Source organism: Panulirus ornatus, chromosome 37, assembly GCF_036320965.1.
Source record: "Panulirus ornatus isolate Po-2019 chromosome 37, ASM3632096v1, whole genome shotgun sequence".
Classification (NCBI taxonomy): Eukaryota; Metazoa; Arthropoda; class Malacostraca; order Decapoda; family Palinuridae; genus Panulirus; species Panulirus ornatus.
This window is the reverse complement of record NC_092260.1, coordinates 7,858,678-7,879,874: the sequence shown is the minus strand read 5'-3', so window position 1 is coordinate 7,879,874 and position 21,197 is coordinate 7,858,678. Positions and strand designations below refer to the sequence as shown.

The window sequence follows — 21,197 nt, the reverse complement described above, 5'->3', positions numbered from 1 at the left end:
GAAGGAGTGTTTTTGTCTCGCTTTGTTATTGTCTTCTTCACGCTACCTGCTCCCCAACCCAACCCCTCCCTTCATTATATCTATCATTCCTCCTCCGTTTCTTTCGCCTTTGTCTATCTCGATATGTGCTCTCTCTCTCTCTCTCTCTCTCTCTCTCTCTCTCTCTCTCTCTCTCTCTCTCTCTCTCTCTCTCTCACAGAGTCCCGTGTCGCTGACGCAGTCGATGTCGTGCTGTGTCTCCGTCGGCTTCATCGTTATGTCCCCGTGGTACGCACACGTCGTGTGCACAGGCGTGCGCACACGTCATGTGTACCTGGTGTCTGCACGTCATGTGTACTGGCGCCCTGACATGTCATGCTGTGTACGTCTGGACACACTGGTGCTCCTCCGCCAGGTGTCGCCGGTCACCATGACAACGTCCATCAACAACACAGTTGGGGTCGTCAGTGTTGGTCGTGGTGTTGGTGGGAGAACGACTCTCCCACGACTCCCAGACTTCTACTTTCCTTCCTCTTTGTTCTCTTGTCATAACTTTCGCCCGCGTCGACCCAACTCTGGAGAGATGTGTGTATATATATACGCACACGGAAACTGAAGATGCGTCATCAACTGGAATAGAGTTTGGTCAGTGACGAGACGTCATAGTAATACCAGACGAGACATTGAGGTCAGTCAGTTATTGGAGACGATTTTTAAGCAAGCCGGAAAATATGTCTCAGGAAGAGGTTCGAGTGATTGTTGTCAACAAGACGGTAAGAGATTACAGTTTCGTGAAATGTTTTTTTTTAGAAATTTTGTAACGCTAAGTTCTGTGGAGTTTGCAAGTGAGGGGTGAATGTTGTGTGTGGGTATGAAGCGTTCCCGCGCGTGATGCCGACAGCTCTGCCTCAGCCTGGGTGTTGAGTTGACCCGAGGGACTTAGCTTTACGGAAGTGGACTATTTCCCTGTAAGGTGCTTATTGTTCTGACGAAGGAGTGAAGAGTGTAGTAGGCGGCGATAGAATTGCCTGAAAGTGGAGTTTGTGCGCAGGAAGCGATAGGCGTCGCGCCAAGCCAGACAAGTTTTCAAAACAAGTGTTCACTCGAGTCATGACCTCTCCCTTGGTTTAGAGAGGGAAGTGGCTTGTGACTTAGCCATTAGCGAAGGCTCGACTGGTTCTGGGGGCTGGTTTAGGACTGGCTGGATGGGGGACGGAGGTGTGGAGAGCTGATGTTCAGAGGGAGGCTCACGGAGATGGTAAACAGTGGAGCGTGGCAGGCGCTCACGGAGGTGTCAGTTCAGAAGGGCCGAGGAAAATATCAGAGTGAATCTGGTAGAGAATATTTACCTTATATAAACTCTGGGCATCACGCTGCACCTCTCCGGGAATTTTGCCACAACACAATATCACGTGAGACACATTTCTGGTAGTCGTCCCGAGCCCAGTATATGAAACTAGAGGTAGGACGAAGATAATTACATGGTATTGCGAATAGCAGATAGTGACAGGGTAGAGGACCTGAGGCCGCCCAGTGACTGGAGGCGGCAGTCCAGCAAGGCACCATTACCTACACCAGCCACCAAGCACCCAGCAGCACCTGTGTCACATGCTGCGCAGTTAGGCCACCAGAGTGCCGAATCCAAGATCTTCGACACATTTTATTGCAGGCAGTTACGTATGGTGTGGGACGACACTGGCAGGTTCCATCATAACGAAATTGACGAAACTTTAGACCACAGAGTTTGACCTCAGGTAAAGTGCAAACAGCCACCAACACTGGAGGGAAGGTAAGAGCGGAACGTTGGAACCTCGTCCGACGCCAACACAGGCCTGCTCTCCAAATTTAGTTATACCCACACCAAGCCTTTCTCGTGTGCTTTTGGCGCATTTGTCTTGTCCTGTCGTGTCTTACAGACCATGATATAGTAGCTATATCATTCAAGGTCGGGTGAAATTTAAAATATATACCTTTACTCTGTTCTTAAACTGTGCACGTATTTACTGGAAAAGGCAAGGCTATGCATACCTTACTCCTATATCAGCTAACTAATATTTAAGTACGAAAATATTTGACTAACTGTTGTTATACATGCTTATAGAGAATGTGTTTCTGATTCATTCAAAATCCGGAAATCTTCAGGGATTCGTCGATAAGTGTTAACCAGTACGTTAACCAGTACGCTGCAGTTTTTGTGAAGGCGATGAGTTACGCGGGAAATGAAAGCATCCCACCTCTGTCACATCCCTCGTCCTGCAGACACACTGCTGCATTGCAGGACTTCAGTTTGTTCTTGCACTATTATGCGGCAAGTCGCTTTGTTGTGCGTTCAATCACAAGGGTTCGTTTTGAATTAGATTGGGTTAGGTACTATTTGCGTGGGCCGTATGCATGGTGTATGAGTTCGGAAGTCAGATGTTTGTCTTATAGACTGAGGAAAGAACTGTGAAGGTATTAGACTAGACTGGAGATTGGGAGAGAAGATGAAAAAAATAAAGAATGAAGGAAAGGACGAGTTTAGCAGATGACGGTCGGTCCGCCTTGCCCAAGTCGGTAGATTAGCTCTCTCTCTATCTCTCTCTTCTCTCTCTCTCTCTCTCTCTCTCTCTCTCTCTCTCTCTCTCTCTATATATATATATATATATATATATATATATATATATATATATATATATATATATATATATATTCTGCAAATGACTGAGAGATGTATAAAAGAAAGAGGCAGGAGGGCAAGAGAAAGGTGCAAGAGGCGAAAAAGGGCAAATGAGAGTTGGGTTGAGAGATTATCATAAAATTTTAGGGAGAATAAAAAGATGTTTTGGAAGGAGGTAAATAAAGTGCGTAAGACAAGGGAACAAATGGGAACATCAGTGAAGGGGGCTAATGGGGAGGTGATAACAAGTAGTGGTGATGCGAGGAGATGGAGTGAGTATTTTGAAGGTTTGTTGAATGTGTTTGATGATAGAGTGGCAGATATAGGGTGTTTTGGTCGAGGTGGTGTGCAAAGTGAGAGGGTTAGGGAGAATGATTTAGTGAACAGAGAAGAAGTAGTAAAAGCTGTGCGGAAGATGAAAGCCGGCAAGGCAGCGGGTTTGGATGGTATTGCAGTGGAATTTATTAAAAAAAAGGGGGTGACTGTATTGTTGACGGGTTGGTAAGGTTATTTAACGTATGTGTGACTCATGGTGAGATGCCTGAGGATTGCCGGAATGCTTGCATAGTGCCATTGTACAAAGGCAGAGGGCATAAAGGTGAGTGTTCAAATCACAGAGGTATAAGCTTGTTGAGTAATCCTGGGAAGTTATATGGGAGGGTATTGATTGAGAGGGTGAAGACATGTACAGAGCATCAGATTAGGGAAGAGCAGTGTGGTTTCAGAACTGGTAGAGGATGTGTGGATCAGGTGTTTGCTTTGAAGAATGTATGTGAGAAATACTTAGAAAAGAAAATGGATTTGTATGTAGTATTTATGGATCTGGAGAAGGCATATGATAGAGTTGATAGAGATGCTCTGTGGAAGGTATTAAGAATATATGGTGTGGGAGGCAAGTTGTTAGAAGCAGTGAAAAGTTTTTATCGAGGATGTAAGGCATGTGTACGTGTAGGAAGAGAGGAAAGTGATTGGTTCTCAGTGAATGTAGGTTTGCGGCAGGGGTGTGTGATGTCTCCATGGTTGTTTAATTTGTTTATGGATGGGGTTGTTAGGGAGGTGAATGCAAGAGTTTTGGAAAGAGGGGCAAGTATGAAGTCTGTTGGGGATGAGAGAGCTTGGGAAGTGAGTCAGTTGTTGTTCGCTGATGATACAGCGCTGGTGGCTGATTCATGTGAGAAACTGCAGAAGCTGGTGACTGAGTTTGGTAAAGTGTGTGAAAGAAGAAAGCTGAGAGTAAATGTGAATAAGAGCAAGGTTATTATGTACAGTAGGGTTGAGGGACAAGTCAATTAGGAGGTAAGTTTGAATGGAGAAAAACTGGAGGAAGTGAGGTGTTTTAGATATCTGGGAGTGGATTTGGCAGCGGATGAAACCATGGAAGCGGAAGTGAATTATAGGGTGGGGGAGAGGGCGAAAGTTCTGGGAGCGTTGAAAAATGTGTGAAAGTCGAGAAAGTTATCTCGGAAAGCAAAAATGGGTATGTTTGAAGGAATAGTGGTTCCAACAATGTTATATGGTTGCGAGGCGTGGGCTATAGATAGAGTTGTGCGGAGGAGGGTGGATGTGCTGGAAATGAGATGTTTGAGGACAATATATGGTGTGAGGTGGTTTCATCGAGTAAGGAATGAAAGGGTAAGAGAGATGTGTGATAATAGAAAGAATGTGGTTGAGAGAGCAGGAGGGTGTTTTTAAATGGTTTGGTCACATGGAGAGAATGAGTGAGGAAAGATTGACCAAGAGGATATATGTGTCAGAGGTGGAGGGAACGAGGAGAAGTGGGAGACCAAATTGGAGGTGGAAAGATGGAGTGAAAAAGATTTTGAGTGATTGGGGCCTGAACATGCAAGAGGGTGAAAGGCGTGCAAGGCATGGAGTGAATTGAGTGAATTGGAACGATGTGGTATACCGGGGTGGACGTGCTGTCACTGGATTGAACCAGGGCATGTGAAGCGTCTGGGGTAAACCATGGAAAGTTTTGTGGGGCCTGGATTTGGAAAGGGAGCTGTGGTTTCAGTGCATTATACATGACAGCTAGAGACTGAGTGTGAACGAATGTGGCCTTTGTTGTCTTTTCCTAGCGCTACCTCGTGTACATGCGGGGGGAGGGGGTTGTCATTTCATGTGTGGCGGGGTGGCGACGAGAAAGAATAAGGGCAGACAGTATGAATTATGTAAATGTGTATATATGTATATGTCTGTGTGTGTGTGTGTGTGTGTGTGTGTGTGTGTGTGTGTGTGCGTGTGTGTGTATGTATACGTTGAGATGTATAGGTATGTAAATGGGCGTGTGTGGACGTGTATGTATATACATGTGCATGTGGGTGGGTTGGGCCATTCTTTCGTCTGTTTCCTTGCGCTACCTCGCTAACGCGGGAGACAGCGACAAAGTATAATAATGATAATAATAATCTGTACCAGAATATTTGTGGTGGACCTTGTTTTGATCAACCTTGTGTTCTCATATGTGCTGATGGTTTGATAATGTTTGCTTCTCACTGTCGATTTTTCGAGTTTGCTTTGTCCATTTTGAGATAATCCACGTAAGAACGGAAATTCCTCAACAGTTTTACATTTTATTATAGTATCATTGAGGATCAATGCACTGGAGTGGTATCAAGTTAATTCGACTGATTCGGTAATGTGTGGAAATTATATATAAATTATTAGAAACGAGAAAATCCATCACGTGACTGGTCTCACATTTGGTAACGGTTGTCGAGGTTTCCTTGAAAAAAATCACGAAAAAATTTGGGAAGAGAGATATGTTGGTGATCAACTCATTCTATCCGTAAAGATCAAAAGAACCGTTATATTCGCGGGTAACGTAATATACACAATTTTGACCCAAAAAAAAATCATGACGCGAAATGTAATCACATTTTTTGTTGGTTTATCTAACACATTTTTGCGTTGGTTCATTTGTGATGTCCATGTTCTTGGACGTATATGATTTTAGTATTTCTTGTACTCACAATCTTGAGGCACATCGTCTCATCACGTCCAGCATCTTGGCTGCTTTCAAGCCTACTTATTAATCCCATTCATCTACCCCTAACCACAGGGATGCGGTCCATGGCTGTGACGACTTAGTCCCTAAGGATCCAGTAGTGCGAGACATTTGTCTGGTTGTATGTTAGCGTGATTTCACTTACTCCTCAAATTCGTATTGGAAATGTGATTCAGCAAAATGCCAAACGCTTTACTTATACAAGAATATTTGCTTTGATCTGTACTTTTGTCAATTTTCCCTCTGTCATTGACTTGCGTGTATCCTTGCTGTTCATGGTGTTCTCAGTCTATCAAAAATATTCCTGTTTGCACGCATTAAAAAATAAGACATGTAAGGTGTCGAATTTTTTTTTCATTTGAGGTTTGTAGCGTACATTGTAAGTTCTTACTTTGTGTTAATTGTAATGTCTTAGGTTATCGATGATTTTTTTTTCTCCAAATTATAGATGCATCAAAGCTAATTGTACAAGAAACTGTTTCGAAGAAATCCTCACTCACAATCCCTTGTAGGTTTTCGTATTTGACACATGCCGTATTTCATGTTTCATTGCAAGTTCAGAGTGAGTAGTTGGCCTCACATCCGAAACTATTCGGTAAATGACCTTGCTGTCCATCTGGTGCTCAAAATGTGGCCTGTTTTCTTTCATTTCTTGTTGTAAGGCAGCAGTGCATTCAGCACGCAGTCTTGAATTGAGAGGTGACGTGTTACATACAGAGAACGATTTGTCAGTGGGTGAATGGAAGTAGTCTACTAACTTCTGTCACCGCCGCATCACCCACAGCAAGTTTGGTGTAGGAAATGCCTCATAATGATGGTATGGTTTGCGATCTCACGTAGGTTAAAGACGGTAGAATTGTCACAGTCTGTACGAAGTGATAGGTAGATGTACGATATATCGGCATGTCTTTCACATTTGATATAACATTACCGCAGATAGGAATGGGAAATGCTTAAAGTATGCTATAGTTCTGTTATTAGATAGTAGTGGTAATATTTCGTACGTAGTATCTCCATCTTAGTAACCAAAAGGAAGTTCGGTATATAAGTCCGACAAATGAACCTCCGTGGTTCAGCGGGCAGCGTTGCGGACCGTCTTTCATTCATAGGCCGCACGGGGTCGAGTACATCTAGGTTCTAATCCGGTTGCTGCAGTCGATCCACAGTCAACGCAGCTGTTCATACTTCCCATAGGGTTGTTTGATAGAATGGGTACCTGGCTTAGGCTATATATATATATATATATATATATATATATATATATATATATATATATATATATATATATATATATTAGATTGCCTTGATTAGGTCATTCAGTTGCCCGTGCCGTCTAAGTTAACGTAACAAATGTTGAACGTAGATGTTTTCAGCTGTATCTTTTTGTGTGTGAATAGTGGTATATAGTCAAATCTAATGCATGTATATAAACTTCCTGTAACAGATGGTTGGTGGTCCCGGAGCGGAACTCTGTTGCCATTACACTTTTGTTTCACCCCTTATGGCCTCATCCAGCCGGCTAGGCTTGTCTCATGCTGCCATTGCTTAGCCTTCACTCAGTATGCCATTGCTCGCATTAGTTAGTGTCATTAGTTAGATTTCAGACTGTCACTTCCAGACAGTTCGTTACAAGTATGGTTATCATTATAACTTTTTTTTCTTTTGTCAACAGGTGCAGGACACATTGGAAGACGGTGTGGGAGTGGTGGAACCTGTGTCCTCGGGCAACGGCAAGCTCGTCTCTCAGATTCGTCAACTGTGTGAGGGATCAACTAGTGCGCCATCACAAGAGCTAGCAGACCTTCTTCATCGGCCTCACCTGCTGGTATGGCCTCTGGCGTTCGCACAGTCTGGCGTTACGTAAGCCCATGGACGATCATGTGTTGTCTGTAGCCAACCCGCTGATCACCTCTGTGATAACGATGTTCTGCCAGCATGGCCAGATGTCTGCATGGCCAGCAAACTGTAATCCTGGAGTTCATGGAAGATGGATGCTTTAGTGTATTAGGTTTTCCTCCTTCCCAAAGGTCTTGCGCGTTTAACCCCAGCAGTAGACAGCTTTTTTATATTTTGTTTTCTCGATTACGTCTTGTAGTTGCTAATTTGATTTATCATACCAAATTAACAGTAGGATTTGATTTTTTTATTTAACTTATTTTCATCTCATTACTATGCATATATGCCTGAAGTATAATGCTCATATTTGCATGCATTGCTTGTTTTCTTTTTGTGTGAAAAACTGATGGGCCGAAGAAACGCACTAGTAGCTTGAGAATACTGTGTGCCGTAATCCTCCGCCTTGCCAAACTTTCTTAAAAAGAATTCAAACAGCAATAGACCATTGGGTCTTTTAGAGGCTGTTTGTGCTAGCGGAAGAGAACACAAGCTCGATTGGTGTGGTAAGAGTAAAAAGGCATACAAATGATTCAATATTAGATACTTGGACTTGAAGCGAAGTACTTACACAGGATCTTCATAAACGTATCCATAGTACTGCTGCTCCAAATGATAATCCTGTTGGAGAAAAAGTACATCTCGTTCGAATTTGATCGTTCAGACAAATCCGGCTTTAAGTAGCCTGTGAATTTGGAGATTATCGAAGTCTTCGATAATTTTGGATACTTAGATCATCTCTCTTTTCAGTAAAATGAATTTACGTTGTGTATCCAGCTTCAGTGTTAGTCATTATTTGAAGTAGGCTTTCCTCTGCAATGGAACTGGGTTTAGGACATGAGTTTCGCCTTCGGTTGTGAATAGATAAAAAGAAAATAACATCTTTGCCATGGCTTTGTTGCCTTGTACCAAGTAATTCATAATTTTCCGAGGTCGATAGACCATTCGAGTGGGATTTGACTGTCATACTTCTGTGAAACTTCTTAGGGTTTATTTTGACATTTTCAGTAATGCACTCTTCATATGATGTTGATGTATTTTGCTCTTTACGCATTTTTTTTTTCATACTTTATCACCGTTTCCCGCATTAGCGAGGTAGCGCCTGGAACAGACGAAGAAAGTCCGCTTCCGCTCACAATTATTCTCTAGCTTTCATTGTAATGCACTAAAACCTCAGCTCCCTATCACAACCAGGCCCCAAAGACTTGGTGCGCAAAGTTAATGTATATAATTTACTGTCTCGTTGGTTGCCTTGTTTTGATAGCAAGCACTTCACGTCATCGTTTCACCACAACTTCTTTTGAAGAAAAGACCTGCCCCGTTTTAGCATGTAGTTCCCTCTGCTACTTCAAGAAGTTTTGTTGAAAATATTCCAGGCTTTGTCCTTGTCCTTGTTTCATGAACAGTATTTTTCCAGGTTAGCCTGTCAAGAGCAATGCAAAGAATATATATATATATATATATATATATATATATATATATATATATATTTATTTATTTTGCTTTGTCGCTGTCTCCCGCGCTTTGCGAGGTAGCGCAAGGAAACAGACGAAAGAAATGGCCCAACCCACCCCCATACACATGTATATATATATATATATATATATATATATATATATATATATATATTCTTTCAAACTATCCGCCATTTCCCGCATTAGCGAGGTAGCGTTAAGAACAGAGGACTGGGCCTTTGAGGGAATAATCCTCACCTGGCCCTCTTCTCTGTTCCTTCTTTTGGAATATTAAAAAAAAAAGGAGGGGGGGGAAGAAGCAGCTTTCATGTTTACGAGCGTTACAGGTAATTTGAAAGTTACCTCAAAAGTAATTTTTCAGTGGTCACATGCCCTAGTCTTTTCTCCACCTTTATCATTGTTTACTAGATCCTCACTATAGCTAGAGCTAAACCTAACATATTCCCGTCGCAATTGGGTTTTCGCCTAATTGTGATAAGACTCACACCCTGAGGTATTGGAAAGAGACATCCTAACTTGTATAGTAAAATCTCCCACTGTGCGAAATGTTCATTACAATTTTTGCTAACTGCTTATGACGTCGCATGTACCTCTGGCGTCTGTGCTAGGTGGCCTACCAACTTACCCTAATATTATTTTCCTATGGAACTCATATTTAATTTCTACCAAAAATAATCGACATTAACAACAACAGCTAAAGCATTTTTCAGCACAGGATTAAGATCAGCATCAAGAAAAAGCAAAACACAACCGCTTGCTTTATTTCCCATATCACTGTTAAATAGAGCGTGCCCTAAAATTTTGTGGCCGACTGTGAGTTTCTCCCTTTTCTTGTCTGACCAAGATTTAGAAATGCGAACCATCTCATCATTTTCTTATCAGCCTTATCTCGTGTTCGTTGACCTCGATAACATCGAAAGCATGAAACCAATATTATGTCACCAATGGCAGTAAAGGCGGACGTTTAACGGGCTTGGTGATTTGCTTCATTACTTAGATTAGTTTCCCTGACTTTTAGACGGAATATGTTGGGTTGTTTCAACACCACAGTGCTGCCCCCCCCAATATCACCAGCTCACTCTCCCAGATGCACACAGTAAGCTGGTTTCAACAGTCTCCTGAATGACATTTACTCAGAGTTATAGGTATCAGTAACTGCAATCACTATCTCCTCCAGGATAATGTCTGTTTACGCAAAACTTGCAAATGAAAAGCACTGTAGGATTACCGAAAATGGGCACCAAACTTATTGCGCACAGAATACTGCTGTTCCGTTTCCATGCTGAGAAAATAAAAAGAATTTATGAAAAAAGATTACTTAAACGACTTGTACCTTAGGTTTTCGAACCATTGGTCTATAAGAGATGACCGCATTTCTCACGTTTCAGGCAGTTACGCCATGTTTACTAGATCTAGTGTACTGCCTTCCTTCAGCTCAGGTTACCTGATGTAATTTTCCTTTCATTTTATTTCTCAGTGTACAGCACTTAATGTACAATATGAATTGCAGTTGACAAAAATATTGAGAACAACTCTAAAGTTACGCATCAATTGAGATCAAGTAAGACACAGAGATTAAAAAGAAAAAATTAGTTCGTTTCCTCTTCGTGCTTGTTCCCTCAGCTCTGGATTCGAAGGAATATCTTTTTTTTTTTATATCTTGTTACGTCTTGGTTTTCAGCACTACACCGCGAAAATTGAAGAACAAAACACAAAGAACAAGACGAAAAGCTGTGCATGAATATATCCAGTAGAGACGCCGCCCGCGTTCCTTACACTAAAGTCAATATTGCGCTCCATTGTCACCATTGGTTCCTCATTTCGTCCCGTGTTCCCCAACTCACGCAACCTGCAATCCGTTCTTACTTCAAAGAAGAAATTAACCAGACACTGAACATCTCAAAAGCTCAGCTCGAAAAGATGTCCTGATAACACACAAAAAAATGTATGTGTATTAAAAGGGTAATGAATCCGAACTAGATTCACGAGTTGCACGACTGTTAAAGTGGTGTTGGCCTTTGGTTGGAGCACACAATTCAGAAGTCAAATACTCCATCATTAAATGCAAAGAGTAGTCTATGCTGTTGCTTGTTGTTTACAGTATAATCCAAAATTTTCAAGTGAGCCCTTGCAATGAACCGTAAATACGGTACAAAGGAAGGAATGGATTATGAGGGTTGAGGGTGGGGAAATTGAGAAAATGGTTAAAACAAACTTCTTTATAAATTAGCCCCTAGTTATGTAGATTTGTCACAGTGGGACCGAGAGATACCGTAAAGAATGTAGGGTTTAAGGGAGGTGTGTTGAACTTTACGGTTGTAAGAGGTTGTATCCTTGTAGGGAGTAGCACCTCGACTGGATAGGTCTCTGTTAACTTTGGTTACCGTCTAGATTACGATGGATTGGTTGTGGTCTTCTGGAGTCAATGCTCTGGAAATTATTGTAATGTAGCCTAACTAATGTAAGGTTCAGGTAAATGTAAATTTGAGTGATCATTCGTTGGTGTGGATGGGAGACTAAAGTAAATAGCACGTTAGAGCATTACAGATTACATGTAAAGTATTTATGGAAAGGTTTATCTGGATCACTAAGGAGTGTACCAATAACTGAATTTTTTGAATTATATAAAGATGTTGCTGGATTTCGCCTGCATGAGGTTGCACGGCAAGAGGAGGGGCCTGATCTTACTTTTGAAGTTGACTAGGGACTCAAAGTTGTACTTTGTGGTATTGTGGATGTAGTAGTGAAATGCATTGTCCAAATAATTTCAGATTCTGATAAAATCTTGAGAAACATCTCGAAAAAAATTGGTTTTGGTGATTTCAATTTTTTTATAGAACTTGTTTTGCTTAGGTACAAGATATACATTAGACTGGTTGAACCATTCTGATTTAAACTTGGGCTTATGTAATAATGCCCCTTAGAATTTGAATAGATATTTATGACCATAAAATTACAAGTTTATTAGGGGACTTTGAATTATTCTTTTTAATTGAGGCCCTCAATCATCATTGGTAGATGGACCTTAAAGTTGAGCTGCAAATAACATGGGACTGTGAATGTAATTAATGACATTAGTAATCAATAAACCGAAAGAACATTTAACCAGCCAACCAGCTACTTATATTTATGTGCAATATTTCTCAGGTAACACTTCAACCATGCTTTCAGATTTTGAATCATTTAATTTCTTTTACCTTATTCTCAACATGACTAGGTAACCATTTCAGCTGATAAGTTAAAAAGGTGCGTTTTTAATTGAAATGATTCCCAACCCTGCCAAAATGATCCCTTTAGATTTTAATAGTTGTTGGTTTGAGCATCAGAAATCTTACTTGGGTTTGAAGGTTAGAGCATCAGTGCCTGACTACTTGGTGTGCCTTTCCCATTGCCTTCTTATGGTTGAAATTAAGATCTGGTATTGTAGCCAGTGTTGATTTCAGTCATGATCCTAAATGTCATCTCTCACTTTCCAACAGAGGAACTTATGCAGGATCTTGAATGCATCGCTGCCTTTGCAGAAATATGCTCTCTTGGTTGCCGTAGCCTCTATTCTATAGCCCATATCTCCTTTCTCTGTCATTCTATATCACTATTGATCTACCTATTTCCATCCTTCCCTTCATATCCTCCTTTCATTATTTCAGATCTCATTGTTTCTTGTTGTCTGTACCTTTTTATCAGCTCCCATTGATTCTTTACATCTTTCCAGGTCTGTCTCTTATCTCTTTTAGCCACAGTCTACTCTCTTCCCCTCTCTTCCGATATGTTCCTTTAGCATGTTTATATTTTCTTCTCTTCCATTCTTGCTTCATATTTCAACTTCGAAAAATCCATTGCTTGAGCTTTCACTCTTAGCCATCATTCATGCATAGTGCACCTTCTTTTTCGTTAGTCATTAAGGTTCAGTTATTACCTGTAAGGAATTCACCCACACATCTTCATGCATAAACTTCCAAGTTCCATTTCAATGTCTTTTGTGTTTTGTTCTTGTTTTTATCATTTACTTCAGTCACAGGCAGAAATTGTCTTTGAGCCCAGGCAAGTTGTGAAGTGTTTAATATAAAAGGCTGAAAAGATAGAAAAGTGAAGTTTCTAGAAAAGAGGAAAAATAGTCTAAGCTTTTTGTAATAAGTAGAAAACCTTCCTTGATAAGGGAGAGGTTGTAGCTGTTAGAAAAAGCATGAAATGGTAGTGTTTCAAAGCTTAGTAGTGTAGGGAAAGAAACAGAGATCAAAGCAGTCCAACAGCCATATGACAGTTATTTGATGCACTGGCTTTCTAGTTATTACATGGTGTAACTGTTGATGTAAGTGCACATTGCCTGCTATCAGGAACAGAAACCAAAAATCTTGAGAAAAAAGAAAGAAAAGTAATAGTGCAGTGAAGGGCAAATGGGTCAGGTTTTGAGGACAGACCGCAAGAGTTGATTGTTCTGGAGTCATCTTTATCCCTTAAGTGTGTAGAATTAGAACCTACCTAGATGCAGGATCAACATTCCAAAGAGTTACAAATCAGTCCTTTTAGATGATCAGTGTAACTGTTCAGAAGAGAAGAATATGTGGCATCTGAACAAAACTCATTTTCATGAAGGATGATGTAGCTAATTGTGTGATATGAATTTTCCAAGAAATATTAGATATTATTGTATTACCAGTATGGTTTATGTTGAATGGTGGAATTACAGAACCAAGAGAGGAGATGAGAAACTTTTGAGGTGGTTTAGAAAGGAAAGTATGGGGAAATTGTGTTTTATGGGCATTGAAATTAGGAAGGTTGCAACTGCACTAATGAGAAATCTCATCTAAATCTGAGTATGTAAAAGCATTTACAGATCAAGATGGAGAGGATTTGAAAGAAGTGGAGGAATGCATTGTTGAGTCTCATCAGCATAGGAATGCATTGTTGAGTCTCATCAGCATAGGAATGCATTTGGTTATCTGTTGAAGAAAAGAAATCATTGATAAACGAGGAAGACTGTAAGAGACCGACAGAACACTTAGGGACTCTGATTTTGAAAGTTGAAAGGGATAAGCTGATCCTTCAGAGTTTGTGAAGATAGACTGGTTAGAGATGAAACAGGATATGAGAACAAATTAAAGGTGGAAAGCCAAGACAAGGCTTGGAGATTAGACCCTGATCAAGAGCTTTTGAGATATCAAGGGCAACCTTGTAGGATTCATCAAAGTCTGTCAGGAGAGATAATCAGTAAGATGAGAAAGGATATGCCCAGTGGAACTCACATTGATTATCAGAGAAGAATGGGATTTTAAAGGCACTAAAGGAAGTGGATGTTGACAGGAGATCAGATTACTGGAAACAAGAAAACTCATAGCAACAGGATGATATGTTAATGGATGAGAATGATCAACCTTCTATGGGGTAGACTTCATCAATGAATGCCTCCAAAATGAAGTTTTTACACAGTTATATTCATTGATATATTTTGTATATAGAACACTTTGATATTCAAGAGCCACCTGTTTCTAATTTCAATCCCCTGTTTTAATTATTTTCTGTAACTTACCTATGCTCTATCACTTTAAACAGTGAATCAACATATGCACATCTTTTGCCATCTTCAGCCGCAGACCACTTGATTGTCCTTTGCACTTCCCATATTTGCTTTACCTTCTAAATGGAAACCATCCTTTGCCACCAACAGTTTTTCCACTACACCAAACAGCCGTAACATATACTTTTTCCAGTTGTGTGATCTAGCTTTCTCTTCAGATACATTCTGATATCAGTCCCCTAAAAAATATCTGCTCTGTGCATCCATTGTCTGTCAGGAATTGTTCATTCTCATCTCTCACTCTGTTATATGCTGTTTCTTAATTTGCTCATTTACTTCATTAATGCATACTTTACCATAGTAATTTTAGAAACCAATCCCATTATATTTTAAAATGATCTTTAACCCATTTCCATTGTGAATTTCCATATTGTATTTGTGCATTATATTTCCTAGCAAAGTTCATAAGCATATGTATCAACTTGCTTCCCTCCCTCACCTTTTTCAGCAACTTTATTTACTCTGGATACTATCATACTTAATGTTGTTTTTCTTACTTCATCACTTTATACTATCTCATCCTGAAACATTCACTTTGTTCTCCTTATATCCCACCCTTTAAAACAAGTTTGGATGTACTGGCATTTGGAGCATCTCAACTGTTCATTTTTCAGCATATGCATCAGTTTGTAGCATAGACAACAGTTTACTATGTACCTCAGTAATCTAACCTTGTGCAAAATATTTAGTCATCCTTCACTATTGCTGCAGTACATTCTTTATTTTGTATTAGAATGTTGACATAATTTTTCCATAATCCATGGATTCTTTGTACAGTTTCTTACAGCCCAATTTGCATTTTTCAGTGACAAATATTCGCTTCTTTGCCCTCTTATAACCCCTACAAATATAATGTTATGTTGCATCATCATTTAGCATTTTGTTTTATTACTTTTTGTACATTCTCACCCTGATCTGCAGATTTCTTCTTTCTGAAACCCTTCTTTTTTCCAATTCATGTATCTCTTTTGCTACATTCACAAAACTGTTATATGTACCCAAAACTTTGTGAAACTTCACATTTGCCCATCATATTCATCAGCTTAAAACCTCCCACATATAGTTATACCTGTCATGCTGTCCTTTCATATTTCCTGTCCTATCCCTATAGCATTCTCCAGTACTTAGCAGGACATGATAGTATGACAAATCCTCCAATACACCTTTCTTCACTCTTGTATTCTTGCCAAATTTTTCATCCCATAGTCTACAGTTTTTTCTTTGTTCTTGATAGGATGGTTGGGGGGGGGAGAGAGAAATAAAGGAGTGGCTATATAGGAAAAGATACAGTTTAGAAATGGAAGAAAGAGTGTTCAGCTGAATGTTGAGTTTTACTGACATGTGTGGGTGGCTTTCTTGATGCATGTTTTTTGGTGCTTTATTAGATATCCATGGCAATCTTGGGGTTGTGTATACAGTAATGTTGTTGCTTGTTAGTTTCAGAAAGGATATTGAATATGCTAAGCTAAGCTGATCGTTGTTCACCGTGTAAATGATGGCTGGCTGGAGCCTTGCTTAGTGCTTTGAGGCTCCTTGAGAACCAAGGGTATCCCATGTTTGTACTACTGTTAAGATCTTGGATATGTTTATAGTTTGTAGCCATTATTGTCTGGTTTCTGCCTGACTTTGTGTGCTGCTTCCCTGAAACATTTACCAATTGGTTTAATATTAATTCCTGGTAAATTATATGGGAGGGTATTGATTGAGAGGGTGAAAGCATGTACAGAGCATCAGATTGGGGAAGAGCAGTGTGGTTTCAGAAGTGGTAGAGGATGTGTGGATCAGGTGTTTGCTTTGAAGAATGTATGTGAGAAATACTTAGAAAAGCAAATGGATTTGTATGTAGCATTTATGGATCTGGAGAAGGCATATGATAGAGTTGATAGAGATGCTCTGTGGAAGGTATTAAGAATATATGGTGTGGGAGGCAAGTTGTTAGAAGCAGTGAAAAGTTTTTATCGAGGATGTAAGGCATGTGTACGTGTAGGAAGAGAGGAAAGTGATTGGTTCTCAGTGAATGTAGGTTTGCGGCAGGGGTGTGTGATGTCTCCATGGTTGTTTAATTTGTTTATGGATGGGGTTGTTAGGGAGGTGAATGCAAGAGTTTTGGAAAGAGGGGCAAGTATGAAGTCTGTTGGGGATGAGAGAGCTTGGGAAGTGAGTCAGTTGTTGTTCGCTGATGATACAGAGCTGATGGCTGATTCATGTGAGAAACTGCAGAAGCTGGTGACTGAGTTTGGTAAAGTGTGTGAAAGAAGAAAGTTAAGTGTAAATGTGAATAAGAGCAAGGTTATTAGGTACAGTAGGGTTGAGGGTCAAGTCAATTGGGAGGTGAGTTTGAATGGAGAAAAACTGGAGGAAGTGAAGTGTTTTAGATATCTGGGAGTGGATCTGGCAGCGGATGGAACCATGGAAGCGGAAGTGGATCATAGGGTGGGGGAGGGGGCGAAAATTCTGGGAGCCTTGAAGAATGTGTGGAAGTCGAGAACATTATCTCGGAAAGCAAAAATGAGTATGTTTGAAGGAATAGTGGTTCCAACAATGTTGTATGGTTGCGAGGCGTGGGCTATGGATAGAGTTGTGCGCAGGAGGATGGATGTGCTGGAAATGAGATGTTTGAGGACAATGTGTGGTGTGAGGTGGTTTGATCGAGTAAGTAACGTAAGGGTAAGAGAGATGTGTGGAAATAAAAAGAGCGTGGTTGAGAGAGCAGAAGAGGGTGTTTTGAAATGGTTTGGGCACATGGAGAGAATGAGTGAGGAAAGATTGACCAAGAGGATATATGTGTCGGAGGTGGAGGGAACGAGGAGAAGAGGGAGACCAAATTGGAGGTGGAAAGATGGAGTGAAAAAGATTTTGTGTGATCGGGGCCTGAACATGCAGGAGGGTGAAAGGAGGGCAAGGAATAGAGTGAATTGGAGTGATGTGGTGTACCGGGGTTGACATGCTGTCAGTGGATTGAATCGGGGCATGTGAAGCGTCTGGGGTAAACCATGGAAAGCTGTGTAGGTATGTATATTTTGCGTGTGTGGACGTATGTATATACATGTGTATGGGGGTGGGTTGGGCCATTTCTTTCATCTGTTTCCTTGCGCTACCTCGCAAACGCGGGAGACAGCAAAAAAGAATAAAAAAAAAAAAAAATTATTTGTGATGAATCACAGAGCCCTGCTCTATATCCTCTGTATTTTCAGTATGATTGATCTGGAGGTGAGGTGTGTGCTTATTATGGAATAGGTTAGGATGGGGAGAATCATGGCCTTCAGTTGTAATTGTTTGTCCTTGAGAAGGTGCCAAAATCTTTATAGGCTGACCAGAGCTGATTTTCCCCAAAGAAATTTTGTTAAATATAAACTTATTCAAACCTCATGATGTTAGTATGTGAGCAAGGGTTGTGTAGCTCTTCCAGTTTGTTATTGTGTGTCCTTCTGTGGCTATGTTGATGGCTTATATTCTTTCCGGCGCTACTACAGTGAAATTTTTTTGTTTTCATTTTCCAATCCTTTTCAATTTTGTATAGCCTGGATGCCTCTGACTGCATCAAATGGCTGTGTTCTGATTGTGAGTTAAACGTTTGAGATTGTTATTTTAGAGACATCATCTGTGCAGAAGATATCCAAGCTTGTGTTCCGGAATGGAGGTTGAATGTTATATGACTGACTTACAAATAGTGTTAGTGATAGGATGCTGCTTGAGGTAACTGTGCTTAGCAGGGAAATTTTTGTAATGTTACAGGGTTAATGGTTAACCTGGCTGAGTATTGGCAGCAATAATTACACAGTTGTCTCTCTTTGATATCTGGCTTGCAAAAGTGTAATGGTTTGAATTACAGGCCACTTGTCCACATTTTCCCTTGATGTATAACTGTGAAATTTATTCCTTGTCCTCTGGTAAATGCAGTTTTTCTGCTGTGATTACATTCATAAGTGGTGTTTCCCCATTACGAAAGCCCTGTTGATTCTGATTATTGAAGTTCTTGTTTCCTTGGTACCCTCTTAATCGATAATTTATGATTCTGTCAAAGATTTTCCCTCGTACTTCTTTAAGGGAAGTGGGTCTGTAATTTCTGGGTTTTGATCTGTCATAACTGGTTTTGTTATCATTGTTACTCTGCCCTCTTTAAACCTCTAGGACAGGGCTGTCTTATTATGAAAGGTTCTTATGTTTAATTTACCTCCATTTTTTTTTTTTCTCTCTCTAAACACTTATGCATAGAAAGAAAAAAAACATTATAATTGATCATCTTTCATTCTGCTAATTTATATATGTGGTCATGATAAAAATCTGTTTATATAAAAACAAATGAATAAATGAATTTCATTGATTTTAATTCTTCTGAGTCTGTCAAATGCCCAATGAAAAACCACTCAAGGGCCAGATTTGACCCGTGAGCCACCAGTTGAATACCCCTGCTCTAGGGAAAGCATCCTTTGTTAAGCATGGCACTGTAAATGTTGAGAAGGTATTGAAGGCCTAAATAAGTGGCATGCTTTTTTTTCTTTTGTCTATTTTGACTTTTTCCTAAGGTTAAGTTCTTGGTATTTTAGATTGCTGTTATTAACTGTAGAATGTTAATTCTCCATGATATATAGATACTAGGGGCCAACTGTGTGTTGGGTCTCTGGTCTGATGTAGGGTGGTTCTATCCCTATTCTGAATTTTGCAGTTGGTAATTACTTTTTTTTTATCCTGTTTGTAATATCTGTTTTCTTCTTGATGTAGATTACAGCGTGGACACAAATCCATTACACACAAACCATAACATTTTCTATTCCAGTTTCTCTCCCTTACTCACCATCTAACCCTGGTACTGCTAATATTTGAATTCTTTAGGACCCTTGCATTCTTATCACTTAATGCTGTCTTGTCCTCTTCTGTCTTCATTTTCACTTCTTAGAAGAAAGGATAGTGTTTCTGCTTAGCTTTGATATCAATGGAAAGATTACCGTAACTGGCATGCTTATGGTTATGTTGACATCACTATTTTTCTAACTTGTAGAACCAGTTAGTCTATTCATTTAAGATAATTTTCAAAATTGTTATAGTGTTTGGTTAAATTCGAGATACAATGATATGTAATCAATAGAGTAACTTTAATATAATAAGATAAAGACCAAGGTAAAGTGAAGCACATTCAAAACTTTAACTATGTGGCTTATGTGATTAAGGTCTGCAGTTTGCCTTTCTCAGATTACATTAGATATCAATATATCAACTAGCCCCAAAGTTGGCTGTGTGCCAGCTGCTTGGACCTGGAATCAGACCAGCATATGTACTGCTTTCATTTCTGCTCAGTGCTAATATACTCATTAAAAGAGGTTCTGATTCAGGAACATTATATCTTTTGAAAAGGTTGCTTCATGATGGAAGAAAATCTTGCTGTCACTGAAAGAGACTAGATTTTATCTAAATGTCATCAATAAGGTGTTCATGAAAATCAAGAAAAATATGATGACTAGCTGCCTATGACACTGCCCAGCTCCTGCATGTATGTCATATATTTAATGTAATGTAGCCAGATCATAATGTGTACTCCGGTGCTTATGTATCATCATACTGGCTATGTTACTTTTTTACCATGATGCATGCTTCAGAAGTTTTCTCTAAGTATGACTTAACTTAGATGAAGAACCTTACCTGTTGTTCCCATGTTTGGATTGTTGCATGATTTGGTTTAAATGCTTCATGATTGGTATTTTTGGTTTACTCATACCCTCAGTATTTGATGCTGATATAATAGTGAATGATGTACCCAACAGGTTTTTGAGATGAATGTAGATCTAACCCTGTAAATCAGTAGTTGCTACTATTTCTACTGTTGTAAAACCTAAGTTTGATTATTTGTAAAATATTTGTGATAGATGATGTTTTCTTCTTTAAATGAATTAGATTATTTTTTAGATGTTTAGATCTGCTCTGATGATTTTGTTACAGAATAGGTAGCAAGGTTAGTAAGTCAACCTCAGGAAATACGTATTTCTGCCCTTCATTTGAGTGAGTAGGGTTGAGGATGGAGACCACAGTTTTGTAAATACATCCCAGTAAATGATCCAGATGCAGATTTGAATGGATGAGTGGGTTTATAAAAGGAGTAAATGATGAAGTGTATAGGGATTGTTAAAAAGGATACTTTATATATATGTATGTTACATTTATACAAGACAAAGCAGGGGGTAGTGGTATCTTTAAATGAAATAGAATGAAGGGTATGAGATCAAGTTGCATGGATGGTTACACAAAGGGAGGTGTGCATATAAGGCATGACAAGTGGTTAAGGATGCTTGATGGCAAGTATGGCATCTTATTCAAGTTTGATAGGTAGAGTATCGATGTAGTGGTTACATGTGTAAAGTGTAGCTAAGGATAGAGAGTACAGTACTAGGATGAATGATTATTAAAATATATGGATACAGGGGTGAAAATGTATGCAACTGTTGACTTAAATGTATGACTGAGAGAGAGTAGCAGTGGTAGGTAGATGAAAATGATGGTACAAGAATGTATGGATTAAGTTTATCGTTTGGTACCATTGTTGCAGCTACATACTCTTTACATAAAGACAGACATAAATACATGTGTTTCAACTGCAGAAAACATTGTTGAAAAGAGCAT

General features: G+C 39.7%; 1 protein-coding gene across 7 annotated transcripts in view; it reads left to right on the top strand.

The window, feature by feature from the left end:
- Window positions 1–21,197, top strand: part of vari (MAGUK p55 subfamily member vari) — a 408,236-nt gene that overhangs the window by 322,213 nt on the left and 64,826 nt on the right. For 6 of the 7 annotated variants that reach the window (XM_071683758.1, XM_071683757.1, XM_071683756.1 and 3 more), the window contains one exon: window positions 7,315–7,467. In XM_071683758.1, the coding sequence (XP_071539859.1) occupies window positions 7,315–7,467 (153 nt within the window). Of the gene's footprint in view, window positions 1–450; window positions 753–7,314; window positions 7,468–21,197 lie in introns of those variants that run through there. The other variant, XM_071683763.1, reaches the window with a different exon arrangement.